This window comes from Corvus hawaiiensis, chromosome 2 (assembly GCF_020740725.1).
Source record: "Corvus hawaiiensis isolate bCorHaw1 chromosome 2, bCorHaw1.pri.cur, whole genome shotgun sequence".
NCBI classification, from domain to species: Eukaryota; Metazoa; Chordata; class Aves; order Passeriformes; family Corvidae; genus Corvus; species Corvus hawaiiensis.
In genome coordinates, this window is record NC_063214.1 from 113,028,688 (window position 1) to 113,046,262 (window position 17,575).

The window sequence follows — 17,575 nt, forward strand, 5'->3', positions numbered from 1 at the left end:
AATAAAGACCGTAGAATCTCTTGTCAACATAATAGTAAGGGATAGTGTGTTTTTTTGTATTTATAAAATAGCAGGCAATAATACATTCCTGTCAGATATATATCCTTCCAGACATGTCCTTGCAATATGAAGGACATTTTAGTATGTACCTTGATTGCTCTAATTAAATATTCCTCTAAAACAATGCTAAATTGGTTTCTCATTTATTCCAAATTCTGTATTTTCTCTCTCTTATAGAATCAGAATCAGTAAGCAATGATAGAAATCTTTTTGACCAGAGCATTTTGTTACAGTTCTACAAGCTTTCTGACAACATCTCTCATCACCAAAAAACACGAGTCAAAATTGAAGCAGACAGAACAAAACCGAACCATTTGAATCCAAACTGGAATAAGGAGAATCAGAAATTATTGCCGTGACCTTTATCACTCAGTCAAGCAGGAAATAAATGTAAAAATAAGAAGTCTAAAATATGAAAGACAAAATCATTCTATATATAAAAGTATTTTTACAAGTTTTATATTTGGGGGAAAACAGAGCAAACTATCCACACACTGCTGTGCTTTCACGGTAGAGAATATGTGGCCTTGAGCACTGAAACACTTTTTTTCTCCTCTCTACTCTGATTGCATTTGTGCTCTACCCCAGAAAGAACTGTTTAAATTCAGTGGTTATTAAATCATCAACATCCATATAATCCAATTTAGATATAAAAGAGAGAAATTATTAGCATGACCATGAATTTCAGCACTGAAGCCTGGATTCTTGATTTCTTCTTACTTTAAACATCTACAAGACAAAAATATGATGTTCCTGACAGTATGGTGCAGCAGAAAGGAGGTCTAGAGAAGTCATGAGTCATTCACAAGGCTTTTGCAGGCAGGGGTAAGCACTCTAAAATGTAAATGCTGGACAGTACAATGTATGAACAGTTTGAGATCTGTAATTTACAGAGCAATTTCTACATCTAGAGTATCCTCAGAAGGCTGAGTATAAATAATAAAGCCCATCATCTGGTATTTAAGGTCCTCTGAGACCTTAAAAAATAAACATACCCTTGATATTTATGCCAGTAAATGAAAACCAACACTCGGGAAATTAATGATATAATACAAATATTTTTGAAACAACTAAATTATGAAAAATAAAGTACCCATCACTGACCAGTCACAATAAATGAACATCATGAATAAAAGGAAATTTCTTCAAAATTCAGACCCAGAAATTCATAATTTTGCTATTGAAACTGCATCGTGTAAAATACTAAGATGAAGTTAAACTTGCAACCCACAATAGGATACTAAATATAGACCATTGTGCGATTCTTAAAACCAATGCAAAGCACAAATGTTCTGGATGTTCTATATTTTTACAATAAAAATACTGTTCTTAAATTCTCAAGTAATGATTCAAGTATGTAACTTCACAGCCTAGTTCTGAAACTGTTATAGAATTCCTCTTTTTGCAGCTTTTTGGCACGTACCTCTGACACATCAAAAATCTCCCCCAAGCCCCAATTCTAATCCTTGCTCGCTTATTTGCTGTATATTCACCTAGCATTAATTTCCAGTATGACATGGTGGTTTTGCTGATTTGTTTTAGGGTTTTTTTCTATATGGAATGGAACATAGATCAGGGCTGCAAGGCAGATCACGAGAAAAGAAAATGAAATAAAGTTTAGATAGGTGACTGAAAATTATATTCTAGCATTCAGCCATGGCAAGATACAACCACAAAATACAGCACCTGAGCTACCTTGCTGATTATACAGATGGTATTTCAGTTTGGGTAATAGTGTGCTATTTTGAGAACTCATTTTCCAGAAAAAGAAATAAGCACAGGAAGTAAGAGACAAGTTGTCTGGCTACCATGTGAAAGCAGATTAGAAAAGTGTGGCTTTGGTGTACTGAATGTGGTCTGATAGGGAAAATGACTGCAGACTGTGAGAACAAAAGGATATAAACATCAAGGAGTGAATGAAACTGAACTACAGCTCAGTCCTGGCACAAAAATAAATAAACTAAGTGCAAATGTAGGTATCTCAAGAAGTTACAGTCGCCAAACATTAAGGAGTAAAGAGACAGAAGAACCTCTCTGTAATAATAGTGAGAGAAAAAAAATCCCTAATTACTTTAGAGACAGGATTTGATACATTTCAAAGGGATTACATGATGTGCTATCCATGAAACATCCTTTTTAATCTTGTGTCTCCTAATCATAAAATATGTCAATTACAATTTCTTAAAAACTGAAATGTTGTATTTCTTCTCAGCACCACAAGTTCTGATCTCAGAAAGTCTAGTGAAAAATTCACAATAAGAATATCTAAGAGTTCATGACCTGAAGTGAAACTATTCTTAGATTTCATTCACATTATTTATAATGCATAAATGTTGTTTAATACCATACCATTATGCAGTAAAAAGGAACACGCCTTCCTTCCCCAAATACACCTGAAAGAACGTAATTACATTTTAACCTCTATTAACACCATCATCTAATCATACTGTTGACTATTTCACTTTATATAAGCATTTGACTCTATGTATTTATCGAGTGTTAATGAACACATTAATCTACTTTTCCAAAGTAGTCCTACTTAGAAATAGTATTATGTATGTATTATACATCTGAAGATTTTGTATATTTTTCCTTTTCTAAAACAGTTCCTTCTTGAGTACCAGACTATTCACTTGCTTGTGAAAGCATTTTCAAACAAATCCTGTTAATTCTGAATATGGTTCACTAAGCAGCATGATCTCATTAATAAAACAAGTTGCTACTCTAGTAAATCAGAATGCTCAGCTGTTTTAACTGTTTCCCTAATGGAAATTCTAATGATCTCTTCAGTCAGCCTCACAGAAGCCTAAAACTTTTGAAACAAGACCCAGCAAAATAAAGAAGCAATGAAGAGAATGGAAACAGTGCAACTTCAGACTTAGCATTCTGTCACAAATAAATGTCAAATAACATTGGATCTGCATTCTTGAGGTTACTTGGAATATTTTTGCACCACTTGAATTTTCATTAGAAAGGTACTTTTGTCTGTTGTACTGAACTAAACAAAATTTTTGAGTGACAAATTTGTGAGTTCATGGGATTTCTAACACAAGGGAGAAGGGAAGAAAGAAAAAGCTTGATTTACTGCAAGAAGAAAAGAACACTCTGCAGACATATATTCAAAATGTTATCATATGTCCTATAAGAAAATAATAAATGGATAACAAATGAGAAGGAAGCTAGGTCAAAGGGAAATGTAAAACAGAAGCATTCTTTTGCACTGAAATATAAGTTTCTGCATAACAAGACATTATCTCAGGGTCTTTCAGCATGATGTTCAGTTTGGTATGAACCTTTCTCAATGATGACAAGAAAATAATGTTTCTAATCTGCTGAGACTTTGATATGTGCTGCACACCCAGTGCATTTGTAACATCTCTAATACATCTTACCTTTGTCTGGGAACTTTCAAAAATCAACCTCTTCTCAGAGGGAAAATGCTGATTTACCAAGGGGTTAGAAAAAAAAGAGACAAACACTTTTTTTTTCATGGAATCATTTTTTTTGTAAACGCTCATTTGAAGCTGCTCAAGGATCCAAGAATAGTGCCAAAAGAGGTGATGGTGCACAGGAAAAACAAAGAAGAATGGGTAAGGCTTTGTGACATCTTTGTGTCTACTTAGAAATGCATCTTACTTTAGTAATATATATGTTTTTCAAATTGTGGGACAGAGAAAGGGAGCTGAAGTTTCAGAGACCAAACACATAAGCTCTACTACCTTTTACACATGCAGCAAAGAGCATTTTTAATTCCTTGATGACAGTCTATTTTGTAAATCAGATCTTAAACACCTTTCTTCAGTATTCAAAGCATTGAAAGTAATGTGCAGAAAAAAGATTTACTTGCTATTTTAACTGCTTCAGCTTAGTGTGTTACTTAACAGTTGTATCTTGCACCACATGATTTTGTTAACTTTTCAGTTCAGCAGTTTTACAGTCAAGAAACAGCAGTGTAAATCTTTAAAAAGTTGATTTGAAATATTAGAATTCAAACAACATGATTTATTTTTTTAACTGTAGACCAAGAAGTAGGTTGCATTTGAAAAACCCTCTAGCTTTAACGTTAGACAGACCTAACTTCTTTCAAGTTGAAATCAATAATTCAATCCAGCAATTCAAATGTAAAAGTGCCAATTACTTTAACAGCATCTTTTTCTTATGCACAAGTAGAAATTTATAACACGAATCCAGGGTTTGGTCAAGTTATTCAGCTGAAACTATCTACTTCCAAAACATCAGTTTAGAATTAATTCTTCCTAGCCATTACCATTTGAATCACATAAGAGGGAAATGAAATAAACTACCAAGAAACTAGTGTTATTATTTTCCTTATGATGCTCAAAGAGCTTGCAAGATGAAAAGCATACAAATTGGAACTGGACACATAGCAACTCAGTGGCTATTCTGTCACACTGCATTCCACAAATAAAAGCATCCTCCAGATCCTTTGATTAAAACATGAAATAAGCAAAATAAGCAACACTTGCAAGACATAGTTCACAGAATATCTCCTGTACAGCTCAATGGTTAATCACATTTCTTCCACAAGACTTTAAAATTAAGTCTGATACTTCTGCTGGTCATAAATATCAAATGGAAATTAACGAGCATTTTAAGTAAAGACCAAGAAATATGTAACTGTGAAAGTATCACAATATACCATGTCATCCCATATCTTATTTAGTTTAAAAATGTATCTTACAACAAGCTAGCGAAAATTCTTAGTTAACCAGACAAACAGACATATCTGAACAAAACTGTCACTGTCTACTCAACACTAGAAGTCCTCCTTAAATGAACTGCAAAACTATACAGATTACCCAGACCTGAAAATTTCTTAAACTCTGCAGAAAAACAGAAAATAGGCTAATCAAATCATACCTGGATAAATTGCTTTGTTTTCACAAGCCCCACGTCTCCAGCTTCTATCTGTGCTCTTGACAGCTTCTCTTCAGTTTCGCTTAGCCAATGATTAAATCTCTTCATGTCAGAATGAAAAATCTGCCACTTTTCCAAAGATTTGTCAAACCGTCTGCAAGTATAAAAGGAGATGAAATAACAATCTATTGATACTTTATTTATTGACTAGAGAAAAAAAATAAAGATAATAATGTTGGATGTCCCAGGTTAAAGTCGGTGTAATATTGATGGCATAATATATTAGCATTTATAACAGTTATATCAAATGGCAATATGGCAGTACCACTGAAGTGAAATTATCCTTAAGAAAATGTAGCACAAAACAGAGTTTTATCAATTTTAAATTCCTTCTCAAGAAAATGCAATGGTCTTCAAGTGAATTTCCACTTGCATTGTGCAAAGGGACACTTTATTAAAAACTTTTTTCTATATGTTTCACTTTGAGTATTTTATAAAGATAGTTATGCAAAAAAAAGAATAAAAAGTCCTGAAAAACAAGGATGATTGAAAAAAAAATAGAATATTAGAAAAATAGGGTTTTGAACAGTAAAAAAGGATGAAAAGTATTACTACCATGTCTGCAAGTCTACAGTCCACTACAAAAAGACCAGGTAAGTACTTCTGGCACATTGGGAAGACCTGACCTGGTTTTGCCTAAAGTGACTGATTGATCTTCTTCAACAGCTGTTTGACTTGGCCACTGCCAAATACTAAAGGAATGAAATGAAGACAGAATTATAAGGGGGTTTTGCAGATAGCCTAAGTCTTAAGAAATTCAGTTATCCTGTGTGTTAGATTGGTGTGGAAATGTAATCACTAATCAGAGATTAGCCAGAATGCTTTGTTAGAAGATCATCATTAAATGTGCTACTGTTGTTTAGTTTAACAATCCTCCTTTACAGGATTATAATAGATTTTAGGGTGTACTTAAAGGATAAAAACAAAGATGCTCAATTATTTCTCTAGGAGATAATCTGGTTCTGTATGGGCAAACTATATGATTATTTGAATGTTAAGGAGTTTAATTCACCAAACAAAATGACATTACTCTCAGGGAATACAGATAATATTTTCCATTTTACTGCTGATTTTTCATTTTTTAGAAGAAAATATAAGCAGACTATTGACCTGATTAAATACTGTAGTCAGTCATCTAACTTATTAAAATGACTGTGATCATTTATCACGCTTATCATATTTTATTGTTCAAAATTAGTCAAACCATAATTGATAGGCATATTATAACAGGGTTTTTTTATAACTAACTTACTCAGAATTACAAGGAAAAATAAATTTACTTTAAAAATTTCACCTAGAAAATAAAATTAAAATTCCATTTCTTTTGGTCCAGAATGGTCTCTTATTTTGGACAGTACATTAAAATATTTTTCTCCTGTTCCTCACAAAGAAAAATTACTATTCTCAGCATGACAAAGCTTATCAGAAGCTTCAATGTAAAAAAATTCAGTAGGTGTTGATATTAGTATCATTGAATTTGCATTCCAGAACTTGCAAACTGAATCTCCCATCACTCTACATTCCTCCTTTGCTCTGGGAAATAAGAGTTGTAAGAAGAAGAAAAACAAAAAGTTGCAACAAGAAGATATGCATATTTAAAGCTTAAAAGTTTCAACACCAGTGCTTATTGCTCTTGTCTAAAAACACCTTGTTACACTCAGTATAAGCCAATATAAAACATCAGTAAAAAAAAAGAATTTATCAACAGGCAAAGCCACTAAAATCCAAGGCTCTTGCAGTGATTAAATACTTAAATACTGTTACAATTATAAGAGAAAATGTAATTTTTTCTGCAGTGGCAGGTGGGGGTCCATTGGAACATTGTCAAGCAGCTTCCTGCTCTGGGAAGCTATGGGACACCTCTCCTGAGTATACCTGAGTGAAAGCTTCCCTTGCTGAATCTGTGAATTACATCTGCTTACACACAGGACCACTTCAAATAGCTTTTAAAACCTTAAAAACAAAGAGGGTCTTGTTTGTTTGTTTGCTTGTTTTACCATGTGCAATCCTGTTACCAGGTGGTAAGTTCAAAACCCACAAAAGGAGAAGGCTAATTAACTACCAATGCTGAACAGCTAAATTGCTGAAGGCTTGGCACAGCAGAATGGAGAATAAATTCATAAGAGAGCAATACTCTGAGGACTATGAAAACTCAGAAAGCATATGTCTGCCTCAGGAATCCCCAAGTACACAATTTGGAGGATGGAAAAATTAAAGGCCTCATATACCCTTACCTAGGGATCCACCCTTGTTTGCCACCAGAGATGTGTCATTGAGATAAAATACCCTAGCGTAGCCATTCATCTGTGTCTTCATCTGCTCAAACCCTTTCCCTCAGACAGGCATAAGCCAAAATAATGTGGATAGTAGGTGATTGTGTGAAATCTGGGCAGTATTTCCTTTCTGATGTGTCCTCTGTTTTTCTTAGCATGTGCTCAATAACAAGGTGCAAACAGACACCCCGAAGCCAAGCAGGAGGTTCTGGATGAGAATATATGACTTGTACACTCTAGAAAGTATATAAGCATTGTACGTGAGCTCTGACACACTAAGTAAGCTTTATTCCTCTATCTCGAGTTTGTTTGGGTTGATGAGTGAAAAAACACTGTCACACTGGCCCAATTTTTCGTATATGTACTGACACTCCACCAGGGACCATGTTAAGCGGTGGCTTGTGGGAGCAATTGCATTTTATCATGTTAGTACATAATGGATTTATTTTCCCTCTGGAGAGCAAGAAAGAAAAAAGTACCCAAAGACAACTGCTGAGGTAATACATAGCACAATTTACACGGTCATAAAAATATTGGCGGCTTCCTTCCTTCTACTCTTCTGAACCCTTGGACCTGACTTGCTATAAGTAAAATTTAATATTCTTTGGTAGTCTTGTGCATGATATTGCACATGGATTTACAAATGACAATTTGGATATACTGTCAGTGGAACTCTATATAATGGGAATACACTTGATGTTCTGTGTCACAAGACTGGTGTTTTTAAGAAGCCATTCAAAGGTGAAAGGAAAACAGGAAAGACACACACATAAGATGGGGTACGAAAGGTTATTGGTTTGTTCTTGTAAACCAAATCTTAATTCTGCATCTATGTTTTGATTAATTCCTTGATATTTTGATAACATTCCTTGATAAAATATGAAACCCACTTTTGTGATACATTCTGGTTTAGTAAAACTTCACAATCAATAGACCCACAGAAAAAGAACCCTATTATTTATACACTTTCCTAAAAGACATGGCTTATGTCATGGAAATTGTTATCGTAAGAAACATGCATTTTATTGCTCATATTGGAAAAACATTCCGTAAACCTCATTTCTATACTGTTGCTAAACTATACTGTAGGATTATGCTAATATTAACCCACAAATTATGCAGTTTTGTCAGCTTAATTCAGCGCAATTAGCACCTTGTAAAAAATCTACAAAACATCAAAGTAGTATAAATAATTATGGTATTAAAATGTGAGAGCATTAACTTTAATACTTAAGGCCGTTCTTACAGATAACAAAACAGGAAAACTTGGTTTTGTCAAGCAACTTCTACAATTAAATTGCTTAAAGAAACAGCTAACCCATTTTCAGAGGTTTTGATGTTTTCATTTGATTTCACAGAATTCATATGTGTTCTTAATTTATATTTAATTTCAATATCCTCTCTGCATTTGGACTCAAAGTGATTATCTCATTTTAGACACTGCTACATCTAGATCCTGATCTCAGGTTTTGCTGTGCATCTGTTCTGGGACAACACTTAGCTGTACATATTCTATTCACAGCTTTGCACCCTGTCTTTCACCCATAAACTACCAAATGATCAGAAATAAAAAATAAACTGTGACCAAAACAACTGTAGCAATGCCATTCATCAATTCAAAATTTAATTTCTTTCTTCTTTGCAGAAAGTAGGTTCTGCAGAATTACATAAATTAAAAACGTTCTACATTACAATTACATTAGAAATATTTTGATATCTTGAATTGTATTGATTGTATTATTCTTCTTGCCCTAGTTACTGATATCATATCATTCAGTGTCCATCTCTACATCAAAGAAAATTACAATTAAATTGGCTATGAAAAAGCAAGGTCATGTCAATTTTTGTTGGCTTTTAGGCATATACAAATCCATTTTTATTATACATGAGAGAACAATAAACTTATTTGTTTATTAATTTTACAATTAATAATTATACAGTAAATTCACTGGATTCTAATGGATGCTGTGCATCAATAGTTTAAATAGAAACACTCCACATAATTTATAAAACACTTTTTTTTTCTACACTAAACACAACTATTTATTATGCATATGAACTTCAAAATTTCAATTCTTTATTTCCTACAAAATTTTCCTTTATCAGAACAGAGATGCAATCATGTATTTTAGAGAACTTTGCCTAGACACCTGGATTAAATGTAGGTAACACCTTTGCCCTAGAGAAAATAAAGAAATACTTGATTAAGTGTGACCTCAGCAAAAGAGTAGCATATTTTGCAACTCTCTTACACATTAAAAATATCCATGGAATTGGTAATAAAACCACAAATTTCATTTCATAGAAATGAAGTGTAACTATAAAAAACATGATAAGGAAACGCCAAATCAAGCATTTTACGTGGAACAAACAGTGGCTCAATTTTATGGAAATCCAAACCAGTATTTCTGCCTGCATGTGAAGGGTACTGTACACATTTCATCCTCACAGTGGGTGACAGTGTACACTGCACTTCCAGCCAGACTACTGCAGCGTGTTAGGAATACCCACCCTATGGTGGCAACCATCTGATAAAATTAAATATGAGTGAAAAATCGCATTGACTTCTGACTGTCAGGGTGATGTTCTCCTCCTTCCCCCAGCCCAGGCCCTCTGACCTGCTTAAGGCCAGCTCTGATGTGGCACAGCAGCATGAACTGTCATCAGGCTTTAGTGAGAAATGACTGCAAGAAATCTCATCTGGGGTTTCTGCCCAGGGCTTCAGGGCCATTTTTAAACTCAGACCTTGACCTGGGCTACTCTGTTAAGTCTCTCCACACCTTGCTCACTGCAGCCAGACCAGCTCTGCTCTCCACCTTCAGGTACAGTGGGAACTTTGGGAGAGGCCCCTGCTTGCAGCCCCTCACCCCAGCCTTGCTGTGCCTTGACACTCTCAAACATCTCTTCTGGAGTTCTCCAGAGCCAGAAGCCCCAAAAGACCTGTGTGCTGCTGTTTGCACAACACACTGAGCAAGTATTTCCACTGTCCTTCAGTGTCCCAGTTCCTGTGACAGGATGGTGGCTGGAAGGTGGGGCAGCCAGCACAGAGGATACAGCCTACAAAGGGGTGTTAGACTGCCTGGACTGCCCAGCTACATCCACATCCCACTGACCGAGGGTCCATTAACTGCTGGAGCACACTGGATGGGCTGCTGGAGAGAACCTCTTCCACCTGGTTTTCATCTGAACTAAATCCAGAACACTCTTTGGTGTGAGACAGAGCACAGCAAGCAGCTGATCCCAACCCAAACAAAATACTCATGGACAGATTCTAAGTCAACACCAGTGAAATCCGGCAGGCAATTCTGGCTCCCAGGATCTGCTTCAGATTCAGTCTGGGACAAGGCTCAAGGATAATTTCCACAGCCTGGACACAGAGATAGGTGAAAGACCCTGAATTATAGACAGCTGGAAAATCATATCCAATTGGGGGAAACCAGTTCTCAGAAATTCCTCAAATTACCATCATAATTCATGAATAAAAAAATTAATTTCAGTGTATTTGTGGCACAGAGCATAAGTATGTGTAATGCAAAGTATATATTACAGGATGTCCCCTCAGTATTCCCCTGTAATTACTATGAAGTGCTTAAATCCTATGATTTCCAATGACAGAGTTCTTAGTTCAAACTGTAATAACATGTTTTATCCTCCAAAACTGCCCTGTTCAATTTTATGTTTCCACTGCCTGTCTTGAAATCCCCCTACAATGGGGGCTTTAGAGCAGGAAGAATAACAGAAAACTGATGATACCAGTTAATGCTGGCTGTTGAGTCCCTGAGCCTGAAAGATGTTATTTATCCTGTTTAAGGTGTGGTAGGTGTGTACAGAAATATATATACTGGAAAATTTGGCTTCCTCGTTTCACTGAAAATTATAGTAATAACAGAGCACTTAGCATTATCTTCTTAAAGTACTGATGCCTGTACTTGCACTAGGTCTTTTTTTATCTTTTACAGCTTTTCAGTCAGTTAAAAACCTTTTAAATATGTGATTGCTGTTTGGGGTTTTTTTAAGTTTATAATAAAATTTCTTTTTAAACTCCTTTTCCCTTTAATTTGGAAAATTCATTTGAGATGAGAAACCTAGATCCAAGTCACAGTTACTAGATCTTATTGTAAGAGTAGCAGATAGTAAATAGTTCTGTTTCTCTGAAACTAATATGTTGATGACTTACAGACCTTATAGGAATGGAAAAGCAGAGAAAACTATATTGATAGAGGAGAGTGTGCATCATACTGCTGCCAAGGAGAAAATATTTTTAGGTCATAAAGAGCCTGTTTAGATAAAATACCTTACAGTGCCTTTTCTGTGTTTAACAAAAACACCTTAAATAATTTTGACATCTGTTAGTACAATAGAAAAACAAACAAAAATCTATACTAAGAAAGTGTATTTTCCAGTATCATTAAAATTAGTAAGTATTTTCACAGTAGTGGCATTTGAAAGCTTGCTTTTTACCTTTGACTTCTGTGAATAATGATTTACTGTAATGAAAAAAAGTATTTGCAATGTCCAGAATAAACAGGAAAAAGAAAATGCATTTTGTGAAAAAGAAGATGAATGGTGAAGGCTACCATAACAATGGCAACTACTACCACCTAAAATCTAAAAAAACCTAAGTGGCATGTTTATGAGGGATTATATTTATATAAACATATATATATACAAATATATATTCTCCATATCTATAGATACACTAATTATACACACTAATTTACAAAAAATAAATGTTCAGCATATTATATCTATTAGTTTTGTGAATAACAAAAAACCTTCAACATTGTCAAGTAAAATTTTTCAAGCTAGAAGTTCTTCATGAATAAATAGCAAAAGACATTTTGGCTAATGCATATGATTGCAATATGGAGAATTTAAACAATGTACAGATGCCTACAAGGGCCAGTATCAGAAAGTTACCTCTAGCATGAGTAACATGCAGTAGAGAACACGTTATATTCTACCACTTGATCCAACTCACTTAGGAAAGTTTCTAATGGCTGGATGGAATAGCTTCCAGAAAACAATTATGAGTCCTGAAGGTAATTCTCAGAAGCACAAACTGTGGCTGTCCCATACAGGGGAGGTTTAGGTTGGATCTTAGGAAACAGTTCTTCACCCAGAGGGTGGTCAGGCAGTGGAACAAGCTCCCAGGGCAGTGGTCACAGCACCAAGCCTGACAAAGCTCAAGGACAACACTCAGGCACATGGTGTGACTCTAGGACTGCCCTGTGCAGGGCCACAAGTTGGACTCAATGATCCTTGTGAGTCCCTTCCAACTCAGGATACTCTGAGTCTGGGTCTAGTAAAGAACCCCAAACATATCATCCTATCTGTTCATCACTGATCTCAAGGAATAAAATTTGTGTGAAGGTAGCTCAAATTATGCAAGCAAGTTATTAATTCAAAGAAACTGGTGCTGAGGTGAGGGTAGAGGCCAGATTTGTACAATGTGACATGGTCAGCTACTGTTGCAAAGGCCTCCATAAATCTTTCTGGGGAGTGGAGAGTCTGCATTGCACATCCTATTCTTCAGCAACCAGGAGGAAAAAAACGGAATATAATTGAAACTGACTCTAAGGTTATGCAGAGTAAGACTATAACAGGTAAGTTTAATGCAGTTTCTGTCTTTAGTTATCTCATACTTCAAACACCTTTGTTTTGTTTTGTTTTGTTTTAGAACACAGAAGCTAAACAGAAATCTAGTCTTTGGGGATACAGCACTACAGCAAGAATCAATAGAAGCTGAACAGACATGGCCTGTTTATCAGAGAAAGGAAGCTCGCATATTATGAAGCTCTGATCTTTCATATAGTCCATATGTCAGTCCTACTGGACAGTAAGAATTATTCACAGAATAAAATAAATGAAATGGAACTTAGAAATAAGGTTAATTTAAAACTGACATATGCAGTTTGACAGTCTTTCTTCACTTTCAGTAAAGAAAGTAATTAGTAGAATATATGTGTATTTAGATAGTCTTTAATTCAGTCGTAACAGTATTATGTTTGTTTACTCATTCATTAAAAGTTTACATTGAGATATTAGAGCTCTGTTTAATATTATAATTAACATGTTCAATTCTCCTCTGATTTGAGTACAGTAACTTTTACTTTCTTGCGGAACAATGTGCAGTTACAATCCTGAAGAACTATAGTTAGATTTCAGGAATACCAAATTATGAAGAGAAAAAGGTGATATTTCAAAGCAGTTACAATTAACTTTTAGTTATTAAGTGTCCCAGCTAGAGATATTTTTAGTTAATACCTGTTAATTGAACTGTCAGGTATATCAAAAGAGACTTGATTAAAATGTCCATACTTTGCCACTGCTACTGTGACCTAACTATTTAATAAGGCATATTTTACTTGTTTATAGATAAACTAACCAAAGAAAAGTGTTGCACAAAACCCTACAGAATATTCATGTTGCATATTTTACTAGGTAAATTTTTTGTAACTCATGTTTGATGTTTTAGAGAGACCCACTTTGGTATGAAAATTCACAACTATAAATCTTTTCAGTGTTATAACACAGAAGAGAGCTTTGGGTGCTTTATTAGCATCAAGAACTGGGCAGCAGGATGGAGCTGCCCATCTTTTAAACATGCACACACAGTCGTGTTAGTTAGCACATACTGACTTCATAGGTGTGTTTACAGCAATAAGTGTTAGGGTCTTTATCACCACATTATGTTATACAAAAACATTAATCAGGCACTATGAGACATTAAGTCCAGGAAAATTTTTTGAGTTATGTACATTTGGCCTAGTTCTTTCTGCAACTGCAGCCTCTGGAGTCTATAGCTTTTTCTGTGTCATAAAAAAAGCCTGAGAACACTTTCTAGGAAAATTGTCCAGGATTCACAATGAGAATTTTAAATGTTATGTAAAACAGGCTTGTGTTGAATTTAATGTAGATCTTTTAATTTGCCTATAAAATCAGGGAGTTTGGAATTTGGAAATAAATCTTCCAAGCAGGTTTTCACTTTTCCTCAAAGCAAAATAAATAGCTATAGTTTGGACTGTGGCATCATTTACTGTTTCATTAAATTTACAGAAAAGCAAATTGAAGCAGGAAAGAATCTTGAGGAAGGCTGTGAGCAACACAGAAGAAGGGGCAGGGCAAGGCTTGTACTGGAATAATATTAATTAATTTTTTTCAATACTGATCTTCTTTGTTAGAACGAAGTATGTCTTCTATGACTATTAATATTAAGCACAAAAAACAACTCAGTTTTCACAAGAAAAAAATGAGGTGATCTTAAGAGCAATAAGGAACGACTAAGAAGTGCAGATTTACAACAGGGACTGAAAGGGATTTAATTCCCCACCCTTATTAATCATAGTTCCCACCTTACTTTGTGGCTGGCATCTCAGGGAATTCCAGCCTAGCAACACATTTTTTTCTCCAACTCTTCAGATCTGCTTGCCAGATATACAAGAGAGAAATGGCAGTTTAGGCAGGAACCAAAAAGAAATGGCAGTGTCTCCCTGAAAGACAAACCTGACACTCCAATCCCAGTCATGGCCCATGACCCACCATGGCTGTAAGAGATCATTACTATTTCTAACACTGCTTGGACAAATAACCAATAATTTCAAAGTATCATTACATTTTGCTTAGAGTTTGCAGAACTGCAGTTCCAGGGTACAAACTTACTTATAAGTAGAAAAAAGCACTGACTCAGATTTTCACAAAAAGATTTTGAGATTCCCAGTGCTTTGCCTCTAGCACTAAAGAAAGTCTTGAAAATCCCTCCTTGCTTGCCAGAGTAACAAGCTAACTGCAATGGATGCTTCTGCAATTGGTTCTCCACAGATACTTTATCCCCTTCCTCCTGTAACAAGGAAACACAAAGCAGTGGTCCCTGGAGGATAAAGTAATGACAGAAAAGAAGCTCTTTAATCTTAAGCAACTTCCCCTTTCTGAAAGGGGGAAGGCTGTATAGTTCCATTTACAAGATGACAGCCAGCTTGATTTTTCAAAAAAGAAAATCCCTAGAGTAGTTTAAAAAAGGCTCTCAGTCCTCTGCCAGCTCCTGGGGATCAATACAGAATTCTCATTCAACTAATTCCTCCCAAATCACTGAGGGAAAAGACATGCTAAGTTGTTTAACTAGGGAAGAACAGTTGTTTTCGATTAAGCTGTGGTAAGGTATTTTTTTAGTTCTCTGGGCCCTGATTATGTCTTTTTCAGTCCCAGGTGAATCTGGTGACTGTCACAGGAACATTCCAGCACCAGGAAAGAACCATACTGATCCTAATGAGGCTTCTGCAGTACAGAATGGACTGAAATTATTATGAAAGTGGTGCTTAATTGTAGAAGAAAGAAATAGCTGACTAAGCACATCGTGCTCTGTAAACACAGATAAAAATACTACACCCACACCAAGATCTTCCTTATATTTCTTAGAGAAATCTTACTTTCATTCTTCCTTTAACAATACAAGGTCAAATAAGTAGATTGAGATTATTTTAAAAAATGTGTTTAAAATTCAAAATTTATGGCTCTACATACTTAAAAAATAGCCAAGCAGGCATTCAGCTTGGTTAAAATTAGTGCAGAAGAAAACATGCTGCTCATTTGGAGACATATGCACACAAAAGAAAGGGAAGGAGATGAAAGGTAGAAGGAATCCTACTCCTTTCTGTGCTAGCAAAAAGAAAGCCTCGTAAAACAAGCTGTTGAAGAATAAAACAATCTTTCTTATTTTTGGACATTACCCCTAGGGAAAAGCTTTGACACAGCAGCAAAGTCTACTTACCTATGCTTTGCTTCCCTTACATAGCAAACATCTCAAGGTTCCACTTCAGGGGTTTTTACTAGATGGAATTACATCCTTGTATTACAAGGTTCTGTAATTAATTTATTCTACTTACTATAAATATGTCTCAGTAGAAAACCAGATGACAGAAGGAGTTGCACATTAGTAGAAATCACATACAACACCATTTGTATTACTTATAATATCAAGAGCATTAAAATGAGAATCCCTTAAAATTATATTTAATCCTAATTGTTAGATTCTTCATTGTCAGAAGTAAAATCTTCTTAACATCTTCTGTGTAACTTCAAATACTTTTTTTTCTAATAGAAATTTAATTCAACAGCCACCTCCATAGAACAGTTTAACTGTGTATGTGCAATGTACATAAAATATACTTGTCTGTATATAAAGGCTTTATTTCAATTTTTCACTCTTTGCCTGGTATACACTGATGACTTCAGTGCATAATTTACATTTCAAAAGGCACTTCAAATACAAAAACGCTGACTAGGAAAAATGTTCAAATTCAAGCATTATCACATCACTGTAGCCAAGATTTCTTGTGCTTTCTACTAATAAGTGGAAAAAATGGTGATGCAGTAAAAGCTCAGGACTAAAATTCAGACTTTCTACTCTGAATCTGTGTGTCACTCTGGGGTAGAAATCTACCTTTCTCTACTCAAACAGTACTAATGTCAAGCCTGACTGCAAGAGATTTGTACAGATGGAGTGCAAGGTTAAACCTGTTAAGCACTGTCAAGGCTGCCCTGGGCTGAGTGTATACTTTCCAGGGTGTACATACACTGCACAGCCTTACACCTCTTCTTGCACAAAAAAATAGCCCATCTATAGCAGTAGCTCCACCATTCACCTGGAAGTAAGCTGGACCAGAGGTTTGTAACTGGGTAACAGAGGAAGATTGTTGAGAAAGTTGTTTAGGTTGGATATCAAGAAAAGGTTTTTCATCCGGAGGGTGGCTGACCACTGGAACAGACTCCCCAGGGAAAGTGGTCACAGCACCAAGACTGACAGAGTTCAAGAAGCATTTGGACAATGCTCTAGTGATTCTTGGTGTGTCCAGCACAGGATTAGGAGTTGGATTTGATACTCTATGATTCTACTACTGTCATCATAAACTCCACTGAGCATGTAGTCCACAGGAAAATATGGTGTTATTCAACCCTACTGCTGTAAGTCCATAAACTCAAATGGATGTCACTATCAAATTATGGCACTAACAATTTCACAAATAAGAAACAAGCAGTCAATTGATTTCTGTTGTGAGGGATGAAGAGCTCCTGAGTGCCAAGTGAAAGCTGAGGTATGCCACTCTGCTCCATATCTTGGCTGCTGATTTCAGGAGTCTTAAAACTGTCACTAGATCCCGATTGTTATCTACTTGTTTGGGGAATATGAAGTTGCACTTTGTCCCCCTCTCCTTTAGCAAATGCAGGGCTAGGTTGAGCAGTCATTAACCTGGAGGTGAGGTTTAGCTCACTAGATGATTTGCTGAATTTGTACAGAAAGTCCTTTA

The 17,575-nt window shown here is 35.4% G+C and overlaps 1 protein-coding gene across 12 annotated transcripts in view; it reads right to left on the minus strand.

Moving 5' to 3' along the window:
- Positions 1 to 17,575, minus strand: part of DMD (dystrophin) — a 1,090,817-nt gene that overhangs the window by 559,252 nt on the left and 513,990 nt on the right. For all 12 annotated transcript variants that reach the window (XM_048288642.1, XM_048288670.1, XM_048288700.1 and 9 more), the window contains one exon: positions 4,942 to 5,092. In XM_048288642.1, coding sequence (XP_048144599.1) covers positions 4,942 to 5,092 — 151 coding nt within the window. The remainder of the gene's footprint in view (positions 1 to 4,941; positions 5,093 to 17,575) is intronic.